Genomic DNA, 19,917 nt, shown 5'->3' with positions numbered 1-19,917 from the left:
CCACTGTGACTCTGCTATAGTAAGAGCTCAGTCAGTCAGTCCACTGTGACTCTGCTATAGTAAGAGCTCAGTCAGTCAGTCAGTCCACTGTGACTCTGCTATAGTAAGAGCTCAGTCAGTCAGTCAGTCCACTGTGACTCTGCTGTAGTAAGAGCTCAGTCAGTCAGTCCACTGTGACTCTGCTGTAGTAAGAGCTCAGTCAGTCAGTCCACTGTGACTCTGCTGTAGTAAGAGCTCAGTCAGTCAGTCCACTGTGACTGTGCTGTAGTAAGAGCTCAGTCAGTCAGTCCACTGTGACTCTGCTGTAGTAAGAGCTCAGTCAGTCAGTCCACTGTGACTCTGCTATAGTAAGAGCTCAGTCAGTCAGTCCACTGTGACTCTGCTGTAGTAAGAGCTCAGTCAGTCAGTCAGTCCACTGTGACTCTGCTGTAGTAAGAGCTCAGTCAGTCAGTCCACTGTGACTCTGCTGTAGTAAGAGCTCAGTCAGTCAGTCCACTGTGACTCTGCTGTAGTAAGAGCTCAGTCAGTCAGTCCACTGTGATTCTGCTGTAGTAAGAGCTCAGTCAGTCAGTCCACTGTGACTCTGCTGTAGTAAGAGCTCAGTCAGTCAGTCCACTGTGACTCTGCTGTAGTAAGAGCTCAGTCAGTCAGTCCACTGTGACTCTGCTATAGTAAGAGCTCAGTCAGTCAGTCCACTGTGACTCTGCTATAGTAAGAGCTCAGTCAGTCAGTCCACTGTGACTCTGCTATAGTAAGAGCTCAGTCAGTCAGTCCACTGTGACTCTGCTATAGTAAGAGCTCAGTCAGTCAGTCCACTGTTTCTCTGCTATAGTAAGAGCTCAGTCAGTCAGTCCACTGTGACTCTGCTATAGTAAGAGCTCAGTCAGTCAGTCCACTGTTTCTCTGCTATAGTAAGAGCTCCATCTAGTGAGACAATGTGAGATTACAGACGTTTAACCTGCCAACAATAGAGGTTGCATTGCAGTAGTCTGAAGTGACTTAGCTGCTTATGATTCTTCATTTTCACACATTATAAAACACCCATGGGGGGGTTCAACTATACATTGACACCAACAAGATACACACAACTCAGCAATTGACACACACTCTTGACACAGACACACACTCCGTCACACACTCTCCAGACCGGAGGCCATCTGGGGAAAGGTTCTGTAAACTCTTGGCAATTTTTTTTTTTTAAACTACAATCTTAAAAACATAACACCAAAATGCCTTTACATACACGAATAATAAAATTAAATAAAGATTGATAAGATAAAAAAAATCGAACACATTATTGCACAAATTAGAAACCGTCCATAGTGTGAACACTGAAAAAGATACAGCTTGGCTGCAGGGTTCAAGGACAAAGGCCTTCACAACGCAACCCAGTCCAAAAAACTAAAATAAACTCAATTTACCACACGACACTGGGCTTCACTACTTCCACCTGGCAAAGATGTCACTATCCTCAGTCTCCTCGAACGCATGTGAAAAAGGGCAAAGCAGAATTTTTTTTATATTAATGTGAACAATAAACATTAACGAAAAGAAAACAAAGGTGGATCCCAAACAGGAAGTGAAAGACTGGAGAGCTGCGGAAAAGTCCTGGGGTCAGAATGCACGTTGGGTTGCGCTGCGTTCTGTTCGCTAGCCGCACTGCTCGTTCCTGTATCGTTGGCCGTTGGTTCATTGCGCAGTAAAAAACATGCAGAGATGGGGAGAGGATGAGCGATGGAGAAGGAGTTTTCCCAGAGCTACACTTCTTTCCCTCCTTGGGGCCAAAGTTCAGCAGCCCAAAGTGTTGAATGAATCCCAATGCTGGTCTGGTGCCTCTGCCTGCCTGTCCTCCAAGTTGAACAGCAGGGAGCATTGTCTCATCAAGTTGTCTTCCCAATAAGTCAGAATGAGAGAGGGATGAAGGGAGGACGAGAGGAAAAAGGGGATGTTTTATCCTTCATCTGCTCAGGCTTACTGGCAGGCTGTCCCTCTTCCGACGGCGCCAGGTGTTGCGGTACTGCGTGTGTGAGTGTGTGTGAGCGTGTGTGAGAGGGTGTGTGTGGGCGCGGTTGGCCAGGGCGGGACTGTGGACCATAGCTGGATTGTGGAAGCCTTTCACGTGAAACTTAGGACCATTCTGGAGAGAGAGAGAGAGAGAGAGAGAGAGAGAGAGAGGATGAAGAGTTAGAATTCAAGTCACTGAGTGTTTGAAACCTGAAACAAAACAAACAAACAAACAAACAAACACAGCAAAGTGCTCTACGAAAGGAATCCTATAATCAGTTAAATCTTGGAGATATTCAATAGAACAATGTAATCATGAAACCAAGAGGGACAGATTGAGAGAACAGAGAGAAACAGGGGGAGGAGAGAAAGAGGGAGAAGAGAAAGCAAGATGCGTTGGAAAGCAAAAAAGAGAGCAGAAATAAGAAAGTGAGAGGTGAGGAGAGGAGAGTTTTAAAGGAGAGAGAAAGACAAAGAGGTTGTCCCAGTCTAGTGTGTGTAGCCGTTATTGCGGCCAGCGCCTACCTGGTGTGTGTGGCTGGTGGGGTGGGGGCTGGACAGAGGCTGGGGGTTGGAGGGGGCATGAGGGTTATGGTGGGCAGGGTGGTGGGTAGGGGGGGTCATGTCTATACCCACCTGTCTGCCAGGTAAGGAGTGCATCGTCAGGCCACTGGGCAAAGACATACACGCCTGGAAGGAAGGGGAGGGAGAGACATTTTGAGCCATCACACGTCCAATCACAAACCGCTTTAGATCACCATTTCACAATCCCTGTTACTGGGATGTGAGTACTAAAAACACAAGGCATGGAGACCATTTCATAGAAATATATATGACAAATCTTAATGATAAGATGGAGCTGGAAATTGAGGAATGCTGTTTTTTTATAAACGTAAAAGGTAGACTGTGGTATGATGCTGGCAGAAGCAGCACCCCAGACATTAAGATGCCAGACTTTGTGGATACCTGTGGATGTGCACGGATGCACTTCACCCTGCTACAACGTGGTGTCTGCGGGACCAAAACAGCAGAAGTTTAGCCTCGTGCTTCAACACTCTTAGATGTTGCGGAAACTGGCCAGATATCGTTTATACTTAATGCGTCGCTGAGTCTACCTTTCATGTCCCACTCACAGAACATGTTGATCCATCACGCTAAACTCTCCCATCTCTAACAACACAAAGGTCAGTAGTTGCTAGGTTCTGTACCTGTGAGCCAGGGGACATGATGAGGTGCTGCTGGTTGATGCCAGGCTTGCCCAGTGCCAGGCCCAGGGGTAGAGTCATACCCAGAGACTGGAGGGTGTAGGGGGGCAGCGCCGGAGGGCGGCCAGGGCATGGCGTCGAATCAGAGTCCTGGAACACACAGCAGAGGGGAGGGGTTAAAACATGATCAGCTGTCAAATCATTAACACAATTGCATTTAGATAGTTCATCATAAAGACTGCAGTGTGTGTGTTTATTGTGTGTGTCTGTGCCCTTACGTTGTCTGACCCGGACAGAGAGGAGACCGAGGAGGCTGAGGAGTGTTGGTGAGGACTGGACAGGGACATGGGGGAGTCTGCACTGTGAGGGGAGACTGAGTCCCTCTGTTCCTCCACACCTAAACCCAACACACACCGTGCTGGGTCCTGCTCCAGGACAGAACCTAAAGAGAGAAACAGGTTATTATACACAGCAACACACACTTCCCAAACAAGACAACAAAAGGTTACCCTTGCACACACAGGCCAATATACACACACACAAAACCTGCCATAAAAGACAGTCAAGACTTTTTTTTACTCAGGGGTTACACACACACACTTCTCTTACCCTGGCTCTCCATGCGGGCGAGGTGCCTTCCTCCCCACTTCGTCATGATCCACTCCCTGTAGTCAATCACTTCCTGGGTTACCTTGATTATCCTCCCCAAAGTGCTGCAGGGATAGTGAGAAACAGGAAAGGGCAGGATTTAAAATGTTGCACAGCAGTGGATGAGTTACACTTTCCAACATAACCACCATATTTATTTGACAATCTTTACTTTGATAACTTCTGTACTTATTCATGTACAAACATTTCTAGGCCCGGCTGGACACAGAAGACATTCTGAAAGAGAGGGGAACCAACCTGTCGAAGTCCTTATTGGGGTAGGAGCGTGCTAGCGGTGACACGGCGTGACCAAGGACGATGTAAGCGTAGTCAAACACCTGCTTGACTTGCATGGCTCCGTACGAACTCCTGCCAACGTCGTTACCTGGAACACACACACAGTTAAAACACCTAAATCGGCCCATACAAACGATGGCCAACACCATTACCAATGGAAAACACACACATTCGCTCAAACACTGTCCAGCACACCGTCAGATGCACGCACATACACATCGTCACTCAAACACTCAGTCCTGCACACCATCAGATGCGCACACACACCTGGCATCAGTGGGTCCTCTATACAGAGCATGGAGGGTCTGTAGCCATTGGTCATAACCTTCGTCATATCCTCCTTGGCCATGTAGGCCCCTCCGTTCTTGACGCGGATGCCCGTCTTCAGGTAGTTAAAATGGCGGCCGTACAGCTCAAAGAACTCAATCAGCAGAATGCCAAGGTTGATGTTGGGGCTACTGGCGTCAATCCTTGGGTGGAGCTGGATGGATGGATAGATGGATAGATAGAGAGAGAGAATAGGCAGACATGTTATGACAACATTACAAGTGCCATAACTGTACACTGTCATACTAGATTATACAAAGTGTGTGTGTGTGTGTGTGTGTGTGTGTGTGTGTGTGTGTGTGTGTGTGTGTACGTACCTGGAGGAAGCTAATGACCATCAGGATGAGGCTGTAAGAGCTGATTCCTCCAGTGAACACCTCGTTGAGATCTCTCTGGAGCAGAAACTGCTTCAGCACAAAGATCAGGTAAGGCAGCACGGGATACCTCTGTAGGGGGCCCGAGAGCAAAAGGGGGGAAGGAGGGCGAGAGAGATTAAAAACAGTAAGGAGAGAATCGAATCCCTGCTCAATTTACACAGTCATTGAGGAGCAGAGCACCTATTAAAAGCAGGAATTATTTAAAATTAAAGACGATGAAAAAGTCTTTATTTAATGAAAATATGTAACTTAGTATGAGGATCACTACTTGAAATACAATTCGCCTCCTTTTTACAGGTTCTCATTTTTAAATCATATGCTGATTTTGGGGCTGCGGTTGTCAATGGGACAAAGACTCGTACGTTATGCTTCTGGTGACTTACAGAAGCATGTTGGGTTATGTCATTGAATAAAGGACAGGTCAGAGAAATTCCTTTACTGACAGCATATTGTAGGCCTATCACCAAATCTCCACCTAACCCCTAGGGCATAGGCACTACTGCAGAACTAATAAGATTGGCTAGAGAAGTAAAAGCACGGTTCATTTGAGCGGGAAAACCCTACATTACAGCAGACGACACCACTCTGAACCAATGTGCAGGTGTACATTCTCTGTTCTCGCCCAATCTGGAACACTCCATCTCAAATCCAAAATGCTGGAGTATAGAGTCAAATTTAAAATGCATACAGTGTCTTCAGAAAGTATTCACACCCCTTGACTTTTTCCAGATGTTGTTTTACTGCCCGAATTTAAAAATGATTACATTTAGTGTCACTGGCCTACACACGCACATACAACATCCCATAATGTCAAAGTGGGATTATGTTTATTTGATTTTTTTACTAATTAACTCAAAATGAAAAGCTGAAATGTGTTAAGTCATTAAGTATTCAAACCCTTTGTTATGGCAAGCCTAATAAGTTCAGGAGTAAAAATGTGCTTAAGTTAAAATAAGTTGCATGAACTCACTCGGAGTGCAATAATAGTGTTTCACGTGATTATTAAATGACGACCTCATCTCTGTCTTGGGAAAATAAAGCTAAAACAAAAACTACAAATGCTAGTGTTCTCACCTTGGTGTAGTCCTTGATGAAGAGAGCAGCTTTGACTCCCGTCTCCACATTGAAGCTGATGTCCACTTTGACGTCTGTCTCCTGGTCAGTCAGCTTGATGATTGGCACCTGGGAAAAAGAGAAACATTGACTTTTTATAAAAATAAACAAAGTTTATTTCACATCCATTTCAATTTCATTCCCGCTCAATTCAAAGATCCAATCCTTACATTCAACTAAGTCTCATCTACTTGTTAATCCTGTTCAATTCTGACGCTCTCTGGTGTCATTTTCTAAGCGACACAAATTGTAATCTACCATAATTAGATATCATTTTGAAATTGAAATGTAAGTCCTACAAACACATGCTTAGCACTGTTAGAAGGGAAAGTGCCGTGGGATTCTGATATAGCTGTACAGCAACGTCATGACTATTAAAGGGGGCAAAAACGGTTTAGCCCCCTCAGTTTAAACTTGTGCCCCCTCAGCTTAAGTTTTATGTCCCTATATAAAAATAGCAAAAATGTTTAAATGATGATTGAGTGACAGGTTGGCGCAAAACCTGTATTTCTCGGCTGCACTGCGTCAGTACAATGGACAGAGTGCACCGCAGTGTGTGAATGGGGATATGGAAAGCCACTGGGGCGGTTAGACTCCTTTGGGTGATTGGCTAAATGGATAACGTGATACGCCTCCGCCTGTAATATTTCATTTATAAGGGTGGGGTCATGTTTACCGTTGAAGCTGCTTCACGCAACTCTGCTTCACGCCCTACCACTACAGAGTTTAGTTAGCTTCTTAGCTAGCTGTAAAAAGTGCTAGTGTTATTAGCAGTACAGTAGTCCAGCAGGACAGAGGAGACTGAGTGTAAAAGACTTCTTGGATGCCGTCATTGGTGAAATGTCAGAACGATTCAGCGAACACAACAGCCAAATGGTGGAGGCCCTGTGTGCCTTTGACCTGGAGAGCCATGACTTTCTAGATGGGAAAAAGGTGAAACCCCTGCTGGAGCTAAGCAAAACAGATTTGGTGGAAGCAGAGTTTAGTGTCGCTCGCCAGTTGGGCCGAAAAGTCACCCGCTCCAGCTCCAATGAGGACCCCACTATATACTGCAACGATTCTCTGGTTCTCTCTCCACTACGCTGACCGTGTTTACTGCACTGACACATGGATCTCATTTTCCACTGACAAACGTGTTCAGACAGCACAGAAGAAGCATGCTACATCTGAGGAAAGCTCAACTAATTCAACTGTCATTTGAAGGGGATCTTACAAGAATATTTCAGGGATAATGGAATGATCAATAACTCAGGAAGTTCCACAGAGCATCAAGGCGGCTGCAACTCTTCTGAAAAGAAACAATCTTGCTGGTTGGTTTTTATCAAAATGTTGGTGGTATAGCCAGTGGCGTCATTTCAGCAAAAACCAAGGGTATGGAATGGCAAAATGACTACCTTAGCCAACAGCCTAGGTTTTCAACAGCCTGGTTTAGTGTGTAGAGGGCTGTCCATGGTGGTGATAGAGCGCAGCGAACAATTCACACCAACCGGTCACTTCTTGGTCAAATGCACTCAAATGGTCTCGGCAATTAAACGGGCGTCTATTGTGGTACAGCACAATATAAGCGGAAATCTATATAATTCCAATGCAAGAATCCAAAAGATTCCACAGGGTATAGCTACAGTACATACAGTTGAAGTCGGAAGTTTACATACACCTTAGCCAAATACATTTAAACCCAGTTTTTCACAATTCCTGACTCTTAATCCGAGTAACAATTCCCTGTCTTAGGTCAGTTAGGATCACCACTCTATTTTATGAATGTGAAATGTCAGAATAATAGTAGAGAGAATTATTTAATTAAGCTTTTATTTCTTTCATCACATTCCCAGTGGGTCAGAAGTTTACATACACTCAATTAGTATTTGGGTGCATTGACTTTAAATTGGTTAACTTGGGTCAAACGGTCCAGGTAGCCTTCCACAAGCTTCCCACAATAAGTTGGGTGAATTTTGGTCCATTCCCCCTGACAGAGCTGGTGTAACTGAGTCAGGTTTGTAGGCCTCCTTGCTTACACACACTTTTTCAGTTCCGCCCACAAATTCTCTATGGGATTGAGGTCAGGGCTTTGTGATGACCACTCCAATACCTTGACTTTGTTGTCCTTAAGCCATTTTGCCACAACTTTGGAAGTATGCTTGGGGGTCATTGTCCATTTGGAAGACACATTTGTGACCAAGCTTTAACTTCCTGACTGATGTCTTGGGATGTTGCTTCAATATATCCACATAATTTTCCTCCGTCATGATGCCATCTATTTTGTGAAGCGCACCAGTCCCTCCTGCAGCAAAGCACCCCCACAACATGATGCTGCCACCCCCGTGCTTCACGGTTGGGAAGGTGTTCTTCAGCTTGCAAGCCTCCCCCTTTTTCCTCCAAACATAACAATGGTCATTATGGCCAAACGGTCTCTCTTTTTGTTCCATCAGACCGGAGGATATTTCTCCAAAAAGTACGATCTTTGTCCCCATGTGCAGTTGCAAACCGTAGTCTGGCTTTTTTATGGCGGTTTTGGAGCAGTGGCTTCTTCCTTGCTGAGCGGCCTTTCAGGTTATGTCGATATAGGACTTTTTTTACTGTGGATATAGATACTTTTGTACCTGTTTCCTCCAGCATCTTCACAAGGTCCTTTGCTGTTGCTCTGGGATTGATTAGCACTTTTTGTACTAAAGTACGTTCATCTCTAGGAGACAGAACACGTCTCCTTCCTGAGCAGTATGATGGCCGCGTGGTCCCATGGTGTTTATACTTGTGTACTATTGTTTGTACAGATGAACGTGGTACCTTCAGGCATTTGGAAATTGCTCCCAAGGATGAACCAGACTTGTGGATGTCGACCATTTTTTTCCTGAGGTCTTGGCTGATTTCTTTTGATTTTTCCCATGATGTCAAGCAAAGAGGCACTGAGTTTGAAGGTAGGCCTTGAAATACATCCACAGGTACACCTCCTCTAATTGACTCAATTGATGTCAATTAGCCTATCAGAAGCTTCTAAAGCCAAGACATAATTTTCTGGAATTTACCAAGCTGTTTAAAGGCACAGTCAACTCAGTGTATGTAAACTTCTGACCCACTGGAATTGTGATACAGTGAATTATAAGTGAAATAATCTGTATGTAAACAATTGTTGGAAAAATTATTGTGTGATACACAAAGTAGATGTCCTAACTGACTTGCCAAAACTATAGTTTGTTAACAAGAAATTTGTGGAGTGGTTGAAAAACGAGTTTTAATGACTCCAACCTAAGTGTATGTAAACTTCTGATTTCAACTGTATCTGTATGTTTCCGTATGGAAATAGATCAATTCTATTATGGTTTCAATGGTAGCTTAGTGGTTTTTGTGATTGTAAATGGAAATGTACATATTAGAAACATGGTTATGGTAGGCTGGCATTGCTTAATTGATTGTGTGGGTCAAATTTGATCCACAAAAGTGGAATGTGTCATATGAAAACATGTTGCTGAACTCATGAGCGCCATGATTTTCCATGTTTGAAGCGGGCCTATAGGCCTATTTATTTAGCAAGACAGCTGTGCGTGGCTGCATCTCACTGGAGTAGGATGTTTTGGTTATTTGGATCTCCATTCGCCTTTTATTTAATGCTTTGTTTACTGTTAATGTAACTAGCCTAAATATAGATTGTGTTATGCCTTTATTGATCTGATATTTTGTTTACCTCAGCCTACTTGGTACCAGTGTTTCTTTCGCATTAATCTGTTCGCATTCGCAGTTGCCAAACTGCTATTCACCAAAAAATCATGTGCATGCATGAATGAATAACTAGGCTACTACTTTCAGCATTTCATTTGCATTATTTTGGTAAGACAGCGGTGTGTATAGGCTGCATTCACATAGGAAGTTTAATAAGTTAATTACCCCATCTACAATGCCTTCAGAAAGGATTCACATCCCTTTACTTTTTTAACATTTTTAGTGTTACAAAGTGGGATTAAAATGGATTTAAATGGTAATATTTTATTAACGATCTACACAAACTACTAACATCAAAGTGGAAGAAAAATTCTAACATTTGTAAAAAAAAATAATAATAATAATAATAATAATAATAATACAGCATCAGTCAAAAGTTTGGACACACCTACTCATTCAAGGGTTTTTCTTTATTTTTTACATTGTAAAATAATAGTGAAGACATCAACTATAAAATAACAGATAAGGAATCATGTAATAACCAAAAAAAGTGTTTAACTTTTTGAGGAAAGGGGGGCAGTATTGAGTAGCTTGGATGAAAAACATGCCCAAAGTAAAATGCCTGCTACTCAGGCACAAAAGCTAGAATATGCATATAATTAGTAGATTTGGATAGAAAACACTGAAGTTTCTAAAACTGTTTGAATGATGTCTGTGAGTATAACTCATATGGCAGGCAAAAACCTGAGAAAAATCCAACCAGGAAGTGGGAAATCTGAGATTTGTAGTTTTTCAAGTGATTGCCTATCTAATACACAGTGTCTGTGGGGTCATTTTGCACTTCCTAAGGCTTCCACTAGATGTCAACCGTCTTTAGAACCTTGTTTCAGGCTTCTACTGTGAATGGGAAGAGAATAAGAGCTGATTCAGTCGTGTGTCTGGAAAATTGGCATGAGCTCAAAAATGCGCGCGGCCGTGAGAGCGAGCTGCCTTTCCTTTCAATTCTAAAGACAATAGAATTGTCCGGTTGGAATATTATTGCAGATTTATAATAAAAACATCCTAAAGATTGATTCTATACATCGTTTGACATGTTTCTACGAACTGTAATGGAACTATTTTAACTTTTCGTCTGGAATAAACTCACGCGCTTAGTGAATTTGGAGTGCTGGACTAAATGCGCGAACAAAATGGAGGTATTTGGACATAAATATGAACTTTATCGAACAAAAACGAACATTTATAGTGGAACTGGGATTCCTGGGAGTGCATTCTGATGAAGATCATCAAAGGTAAGTGAATATTTACAATGTTATTTGTGACTTCTGTTGACTCAAATGGCGGGTATCTGTACGGCTTGTTTTGATATCTGAGCGCTGTACTCAGATTATTGCAAAGTGTGCTTTCGCCGTAAAGCTTTTTTGAAATCTGACACAGCGGTTGCATTAAGGAGAACTTTATCTATAATTCTGTGCATAACACTTGTATCTTTTATCAAAGTTTATGATGAGTATTTCTGTAAATTGATGTGCTCATTCACAGGAGGTTTGAGGCAAAACATTTCTGAACATTACACGCCAATGTAAAATGGGGGTTTTGGATATAAATATGAACTTTATCGAGCAAAACATACATGTATTGTGTAACATGAAGTCCTATGAGTGCCATCTGATGAAGATCAAAGGTTAGTGATTAATTTTAGCTGCATTTCTGTTTTTTGTGACACCTCTCCTTGCTTGGAAAATGGCTGTGTGGTTTTTCTTGTCTAGGTGCTGTTCCCTTACATAATCTAATGCTATGCTTTCGCCGTAAAGCCTTTTTGAAATCAGTGAAAGTGGTTGGATTAACGAGAAGATTATCTTTAAAATTGTGTATAATACTTGTATGTGTGAGAAATTTGAATTATGAGATTGTTGTTTTGAATTTGGCGCTCTGCTATTTCACTGGCTGTTGGCGAGGTGGGACTCTACCGTCCCATATGTCCCAGAGAGGTTAACAAATGAAAATATATTTTAGATTCTTCAAAGTAGCCACCCTTTGCCTTGATGACAGCTTTGCACACTCTTGGCATTCTCTCAACCAGCTTCACCTGAGATGTTTTTCCAACAGTCTTGACGGAGTTCCCACACATCCTGAGGACTTGTTGGCTGCTTTTCCTTCATTCTGCGGTCCAACTCATCCCAAACCATCTCAATTGGAGGCCAGGTCATCTGATGCAGCACTCCCATCACTCTCCTTCTTGGTCAAGTAGCCCTTACACAGCCTGGAGGTGTGCTGGGTCATTGTCCTGTTGAAAAACAAATGATAGTCCCACTAAGCGCAAACCGGATGGGATGGCGTATCACTGCAGAATGCTGTGGTAGCCATGCTGGTAAAGTGTGCCTTGAATTCTAAATAATTCACCAACAGCATCACCAGCAAAGCACCCCCACACCTCCTCCTCCATGCTTCACGGTGGGAACCACACATGCGGAGATCATCCGTTCACCTACTCTGCGTCACACAAAGACATGGCGGTTGGACTCATCAGACCAAACACATCAAATTTGGAGGACAGATTTCCACCGGTCTATTGTCCATTGGGCGTGTTTCTTGGCCCAAGCAAGTCTCTCCTTCTTATTGGGTCCTTTAGTGGTTTCTTTGAAGCAATTCGACAATGAAGGCCTGATTCACACAGTCTCCTCTGAACAGTTCATGTTGAGATGTGTCTGTTACTTGAACTCTGTGAAGCATTTATTTGGGCTGCAATTTCTGAGGCCAATCACTCTAATGAACTTGTCCTCTGCAGCAGAGGTAACTCTGGGTCTTCTTTTCCTGTGGCGGTCCTCATTAGAGCCAGTTTCATCATAGAGCTTGATGGTTTTTGCGACTGCACTTGCAGAAACTTTCAAAGTTCTTGAAATGTTCAGCATTGACTGATCTTCATGTCTTAATGTAATGATGGACTGTCGTTTCTCTTTGTTTACTTTAGCGGTTCTTGCCGTAATATGGACCTGGTCTTTTACCAAATAGGGCTATCTTTTGTATTCCACCCCTAGACAAATCATTTTTCAGGCATTAAGAAGGAAACTAATTCCACAAATTAACTTTTAAGAAGGCACACCTGTTAATTGAAATGCATTCCAGGTGACTGATGCAAACTCAGCATGAAGCTGGTTGAGAGAATGCCAAGAGTGTGCAAAGCTTTCATCAAGGCAAAGGGTAGCTACTTTGAAGAATCTCAAATCTATTGGTTACTACATGATTCCATACATGTTATTTCATAGTTTTGATGTCTTTACTATTATTCTACAATGTAGAAAATAGCAAAAATAAAGAAAAACCCTGGAATGAGTCGGTGTGTCCAAACTTTTGACTGGTACTGTATATAAATAAACAGTAACACATCTTTATTTTATAAGTATTTAACCCAGAGTCAATACATGTTAGAATCATCTTTGGCAGCAGTTACAGCTGTGAATCTTTCTGGGTAAGTCTTCAAGAGCTTTCCACATCTGGATTGTACAACATTTGCACATTATTCTTTTTTTTAATTCTTCAAGCTCTGTCAAATTGATTGTTGATCATTGCTAGACAACCATTTTTCAGGTTATGCCATAGATTTTCAAGCAGATTTAAGTCAAAACTAACTCTGTCATGGTCTTCTTGGTAAGTAACTCCAGTATATGTTTGGCCTTCTGTTTTAGGTTATTGTCCTGCTGAAATGTGTATTAATTTCCCAGTGTCTGGTGGAAAGCAGACTGAACCAGGTATTTCTATAGGATTTGCTTAACTCCATTACGTTTCTTTTTTATCCTGAAAAACTCAGTCCTTAACGATTACAAGCATACCCATAACATGATGCAGCCACCACTATGCTTGAAAATATAGAGTGGTACTCAGTAATGTGTTGCATTGTGTTCAGGACAAAAAGGGAATTGCTTTGCCACATTTTCTGCAGTATTATTTTAGTGCCTTGTTGCAAACAAGACGCGTGTTTTGGAATATTTTTTATTCTGTAGAGGCTTCCTTCATTTCACTCTGTCAATTAGGTTAGTATTGTGGACTAACTACAATGTTGATCCATCCTCAGTTTTCTTCTATCCCAGCCATTAAACTCTGTAACTGTTTTAAAGTCACCATTGGCCTCATGGTGAAATCCCTGAGCGGTTTCCTTCCTATCTGGCAACTGCGTTAGGAAGGACGCCTGTTTCTTTGTAGTGACTGGGTGTATTGATACACCATCCAAAGTGTAATAACTTCACCATGCTCAAAGGGATATTCAATGTCTGCTTTTTTTTACCATCTACCAATAGATGCCTTTGTTTGTGAGACATTGGAAAACCTCCCTGGTCTTTGTGTCTGAATCTGTGTTTGAAATTCACTGCTTGTCTGAGGGACCTTAAAGATAATTGTATGTGTGGGGTACAGAGATGAGGTAGTCATTAAAAAAATTATGTTAAACACTATTATTATACACAGAGTCAATGCAACTTATTATGCGACTTGTTAACCACATTTTTACTCCTAAAACGTATTTAGGCTTGCTATAACAAAGGGGTTGAACACTTATTGACTGAAGACATTTCAGCTTTTCATTTAATTTGTAAAAAAAAAGAAAAATCCTTAAACATAATTACACTTTGACATGAGGGGTTATTGTGTGTAGGCCAGTGACAATTAGTTTTTTACAAAATAGTCCCTTAGTTGGGGAATAAGAGATTTGAATGTCTAGGTTTGAAATAAAATAACCAATTACCATTCCAAAAGGACACAGCCATGTTAAAAGCGCAGGGCTTGTGGAAAGTGCCATGCATACATTTTTAATCTTACAGGAATGATATACATAAAGCTGAAGTTGTAATCTTTTTACTGGTATAATCAGATCTCATGTCTGATTTCCAGTTCGTCCATTGCAAGATCACATGTGACTTTGGAACACAAAAAATAGATGCGTCTGGTTTGATCTGGTTTGGGTAGTACCTCACTGTGCAAAAATGGCTGAACGGATTTTGAAGCCTGACATCTTAAAATGACCCTACTGATCAGGACTTTCTAGTTATCACGTATTGTTTTTAAATAACACAGACAGCCAAGGAAACTTCAAACTACTTTTCCCATTGGAAACGAGTTGAGATTGATCAACGGCGAATATGGAGGAATCATTCAAGGTAATGTTATATTATATATGGATGGAAAAGAAATGCATTGCATTATGAGGACCACCAGGGTGTACCCTTTCCATGCATACAATTATTTTCCACTTTTTGTCACTTGACCCAAATTATACACACTATGTATATGACCTTTGCACGTGATTTATGGCCTGTAGGGTGGACGGTAGTGGGGGCATTCTTATGACATCACCAGCAGTGAGATTTGAGATCGATTTCCAAAAAGACAAGTGCTGTAGTTTTCGAATGATAGGTCACTTTCTATTTTCTGAATGAAATTGACTGAATGAGTACAGAGCCCAAAACACTGAGTTTAACAGGTTATCAGTTTGAACAGCATTGAAGCTATCCCAACAGATCGTGTAAGCATTCTTTTAAAACACAGCACCAACTCACCGTAGCTTTGTCCAGCACTTTGATGGAGAAAGGTTCCGCCACGTTGTGTTTCCGGAGGGCCTGTTCCAATTGCTGCAACGGGGGGCGTTCCCATTTCCCAAACACCACCAGGTCTATGTCACTATGGCAACAGAGAAAGATGGTGGTAGGTCAACTGGTGGCCAAGCACCTGGAGAAAATTCTGAGAACAAGATTCAACACATTACACAACAAGGCTGCTATCTTACCTTGTGGGTAGGTAGAGTCCAGTGCTGAAGCTGCCAAATATCTGCACCTGGAGAGAGAGAGAAAGTTAGAAGAAAAAAAACTGTATTGTACCAATATTTGTAAACAAATGGCTAAAATGTCTGATGTGCTGGTTCAACGCCAGCTCTGGTGTGTGTGTGTCCTCACGTCAGCAGTAGGCCACAGCTCCTTGATAACAGTCTCGATTCTGTTGACCACCTCCTTCCTCATAGAAGCCTCCTCGGGTTGGGGAGACATGAAGTTGTAGAAGTCCACCACCTCCTCATGGAGACTAGGGAGGGACAGGGGAACAGGGAGAGGAGAGGGTTAATTTCTTTGGGATTGGGGGCAGTATTTTCACATCAGGATGAAAAGCATGCCCAGAGTAAACTGCCTGCTACTCAGGCCCAGAAGCTAGGATATGCATATTATTAGTAGATTGGGATAGAAAACACTCTGAAGTTTCTAAAACTGTTTGAATGATGTCTGTGAGTATAACAGAACTCATTTGGCAGGTGAAAACCAGAGAAAAATCCAACCAGGAAGTGGGAAATCTGGGATTTGTAGTTTTTCAAGTGATTGCCTATGCAATATACAGTGTCTGTGGGGTCATATTGCACTTCCTAAGGCTTCCACTAGATGTCAACAGTCTTTAGAACATTGTTTCAGGCTTCTATTGTAAAGGGGAGAGAATAAGACCACCTTGAGTAAGTGGACCAGCTGAAAGCTATGAGTTGTTTATCGCGAGCGGCCGTGTGCACGAGCTCCATTCCTTTTCATTTCTAAAGACAAAGGAATTGTCCGGTTGGAATATTATTGAACATTTATGATAACAACATCCTAAAGATTGATTCTATACATCGTTTGACATGTTTCTACAAACTGTAATATAACTTTTTTTACTTTTCGTCTGGACTTCGTGCGCGCGCCTTGTGCATTTAGAATAGTGAACCTAACGCGTGAACAAAATGGAGGTATTTGGACATAAAGATTAACTTTATCGAACAAAACGAACATTTATTGTGGAACTGGGATTTCTGGGAGTGCATTCCGATGAAGATCATCAAAAGGTAAGGGAATATTTATAACGCTATTTCTGACTTTTACTGACTCCACAACATGGCGGTTATCTGTATGGCTTGTTTTGGTGGCTGAGTGCTGTACTCAGATTATTGCATGGTGTGCTTTTGCCGTAAAGCTTTTTGGAAATCTGACACAGCGGTTGCATTAAGGGAAAGCTTATCTTTAATACTATGAATAACACATATCTTTCATCAAAGTTTATGATGAGTATTTCTGTAAATTGATGTGGTTCTCTGCAAATTCGCCAGATGTTTTCGAGGCACAACATTACTGAACATAACGCGCCAATGTAAACTGAGATTTTTGGATATAAATATGAACTTTATCGAACAAAACATACATGTATTGTGTAACATGAAGTCCTATGAGTGCCGTCTGATGAAGATCATCAAAGGTTAGTGATTAATTTTATCTCTATTTCTGCTTTTTGTGACTCCTCTCTTTGGCTGGAAAATGGCTGTATTTTTTTGTGACTAGGCGCTGACCAAACAATCGTATGGTGTGCTTTCGCTGTAAAGCCTTTTTGAAATCTGACACGATGGCTAGACTTAGAGCTTACTTGTGAATGTATGAAAGTTAAATATTTGAAATAATTTTTGGGGAATTTCGCGCTCTGCCATTTCACTGGATATTGTCGAGGGGTTCCGCATAACAGGTTAACTCGGAACTACAAAAACTTGACTTCAGTGAGTTCAAGACAACTGGGAATTCAGGAAAAAACGGGCTCCGACTGGGAAATACGTTTTGAACGGTCATCCAACTCGGAATTGTTAGTCGGGAACTGAGGCCTCTTTCTAGAGCTACGGCCTGAAGATCAATGACGTCATCATGACTCGACCTTGTTTTTTTTCTGAGTTCCCAGTTGAAAGCACCATAAATCCAGAGAATGCCAGACTTTGATGACCAAATTTGCCCACTAAGGACCGCCACGCCTCCTTCCTGTTCAAGTGAGCACAGCACAATAATATTGTATGCTGCTGCATAAATGATGTAATATGCCAGGGAGATATGTATACTGTAGCTAAGAAAGTAATACTAAGTGTATGTTGTGTAGTAAGCTGTTAGTAGCCCATGTGCCTCACCCTAATAATTTGGTGTATTTAGCCCTCTTAACTTAACCCACTGTTCTGACTTGGCGGAGCACAGGTAGTCTACAGCCTGTTTTAGAGAATTATTGAATATTGTAAAAGCTTTCATTGTCTGCTTATATGTCCCTGTTATTTATCCTACGGTTCTGACTTTGTATACAGGGAAAACACTAAGAACGGCCCATATTCTGAATTCTGTCACTGTACATTTCAAAAGTACCAAACAAATAGTTAAATTGATTATGTATGTCCTAGCTCGCTTATTAATGTCTTAATCGAAATTACAGATTGCCTCTTATCCGCTTGTCGTCCCCTTATGCCATAGTTTGTATATCCCAATTGTCATTAGAAATCACATTTGTTTAAGCAAGTCAGCCATGTTTTTTGTTTTTTTTTACAGGCAGTAAATGAGAATGAATCAACTGTTTCACTGCCAGACAAGGCTCTGCTGATAGCCAGGTGTAGCAGTGGTAAGATATTGGGATAGCTTTATATATGCCCTAACAGTTTGTGGCCACCGACCGTGTGTCACCGTTAGAGTTCAATGAATGTATTGTTACGTGTTGTGTATTGGCTTTGCTGGCATATGTCCCACTTTTAGTGGTATTTGTTTTTCCCCACGAAGATTTACATGCTAAAATCGCCACTGGGTGCTTCCTCCGTCACATGGTCGCGTCATGCCCTTGTTATGAACGTTCTCAAGTCGCCCTCTGCCGGCGGACCCAAAGTGATGCCCTAAAGTGGTGATAAACCCAGTCATTCTGGACGGAGGCTAAATACTATTGCTTCTAGATTACACTATTGCTAGGGCACTAAAACATTTAGTAGGAAACAACTTTGCCAGCATTATCACGTCGTCAAATTTACTTGACGGATCTCAATGTTCTCGTCAGCTAGCAAAGTTCGCCAAAAATAGCTAGCTAAAATCCGGTGGCCTTAATTTTATAACGTTAGCTAGCTTTCTACTACATCTAAAGTAAATCTGGCGACATCAAAATTAAGACAGAAGGTTTCCCTACTAACTATTTGACTCATTTGGAATGACAGTATTTCCAGGCCACTGTAATGCACTTTTGACTAAATCTTCATCGACGATGCATACGAGTAGAACGTTCAACCGGGCATCAGTCCAAAAGAATATTGTGACGAAACATGCGACACGTGATCCTTTGGGATGCTTCTGTGCATACTAAAAGTAAATAATGAGAACTCTTGTATGCATGTTTTTGGCAACAAACTGATTTATTGTTAAACCATGATTTTGTATTTTCAGCAAATCTGATAAAATGTAATTTATTGATAGCTTTCTTACTCCTAATATAGTAGTTATCTAGGTATCTTAAATAGAGGTCGACCAATTATGATTTTTCAACACCGATACCGATTATTGGAGGACCAAAAGGCCCGATACCGATTAATCGGACGATTATTTTCTTTTTTTATATATATAATGACAATTACAACAATACTGAATGAACACTTATTTTAACTTAATATAATACATCAATAAAATCAATTTAGCCTCAAATAAATAATGAAACATGTTCAATTTGGTTTAAAAGTGTTGGAGAAGGAAGTAAAAGTGCAATATGTGCCATGTAAGAAAGCTAATGTTTAAGTGCCTTGCTCAGAACATGGGAACATATGAAAGCTAGTGGTTCCTTTTAACATGAGTCTTCAATATTCCCAGGTAAGAAGTTTTAGATTGTAGTTATTATATTATTATAGGAATTATAGGACTATTTCTCTCTATACAATTGTATTTCATATACCTTTGACTATTGGATGTTCTTATAGGCACTTTAGTATTGCCAGTGTAACAGTATAGCTTCCGTCCCTCTCCTCGCTCCTACCTGGGCTCAAACCAGGAACACATCGACAACAGCCACCCTCGAAGCAGCGTTACCCATGCAGAGGAAGGGAAAAAAACTACTATTAGCGTGCACCCGGCTAACTAGCTAGCCATTTCACATCGGTTACACCAGCCTAATCTTGGGAGTTGATAGGCTTGAAGGGGTGGGTATAATTTGTGGAACGTTCCAACAGGAATCTGTTCCAAAAAACGTAAAGTAAAAGGTTGCCAACCAACAACGCATACAAAGTAGCAACGCATACAAACCTAGCTAACTAGCTGCCGAATAGGCATCAACTCACCACGTAGATTATTCTTAATGTTTGTCCATAGGCAAACAGACATGTGAGGACAGACATTTTTCGGAATAAACGTGATGAGTGAAAAACGCAATGAAATTAGACCACTCCCTACCCGGTATCTCATTCTGCCGCTATACAACTTTGTATGCGTTGTTTTTTGGAAACCTTGTTATTTACAAAGTTTTTGGAATAG

General features: G+C 41.6%; 1 protein-coding gene across 3 annotated transcripts in view; it reads right to left on the bottom strand.

Annotated features, from left to right (window-relative positions):
• Nucleotides 1–970: 970 nt before the first annotated feature.
• LOC106588695 (terminal nucleotidyltransferase 4A) overlaps nt 971–19,917 on the bottom strand; it is a 22,795-nt gene continuing 3,848 nt past the window's right edge. The window contains exons 1-13 of one of the 3 annotated variants that reach the window (XM_014177956.2): nt 19,424–19,482; nt 15,568–15,691; nt 15,402–15,448; nt 15,175–15,295; nt 5,933–6,040; nt 4,799–4,927; nt 4,422–4,635; nt 4,116–4,242; nt 3,819–3,922; nt 3,488–3,651; nt 3,213–3,359; nt 2,530–2,694; nt 971–2,137 (exon numbers count right to left, since the gene is read on the bottom strand). In XM_014177956.2, the coding sequence (XP_014033431.2) occupies nt 1,958–2,137; nt 2,530–2,694; nt 3,213–3,359; nt 3,488–3,651; nt 3,819–3,922; nt 4,116–4,242; nt 4,422–4,635; nt 4,799–4,927; nt 5,933–6,040; nt 15,175–15,295; nt 15,402–15,448; nt 15,568–15,691; nt 19,424–19,446 (1,653 nt within the window). In that variant the 5' untranslated portion in view covers nt 19,447–19,482 and the 3' untranslated portion in view covers nt 971–1,957. Of the gene's footprint in view, nt 2,138–2,529; nt 2,695–3,212; nt 3,360–3,487; nt 3,652–3,818; nt 3,923–4,115; nt 4,243–4,421; nt 4,636–4,798; nt 4,928–5,932; nt 6,041–15,174; nt 15,296–15,401; nt 15,449–15,567; nt 15,692–19,342; nt 19,388–19,423; nt 19,483–19,917 lie in introns of those variants that run through there. The other 2 variants (XM_014177958.2, XM_014177955.2) reach the window with 2 other exon arrangements.

Source organism: Salmo salar, chromosome ssa27, assembly GCF_905237065.1.
Source record: "Salmo salar chromosome ssa27, Ssal_v3.1, whole genome shotgun sequence".
Taxonomy (NCBI): Eukaryota; Metazoa; Chordata; class Actinopteri; order Salmoniformes; family Salmonidae; genus Salmo; species Salmo salar.
This window is presented reverse-complemented; position numbering and strand designations above follow the sequence as displayed.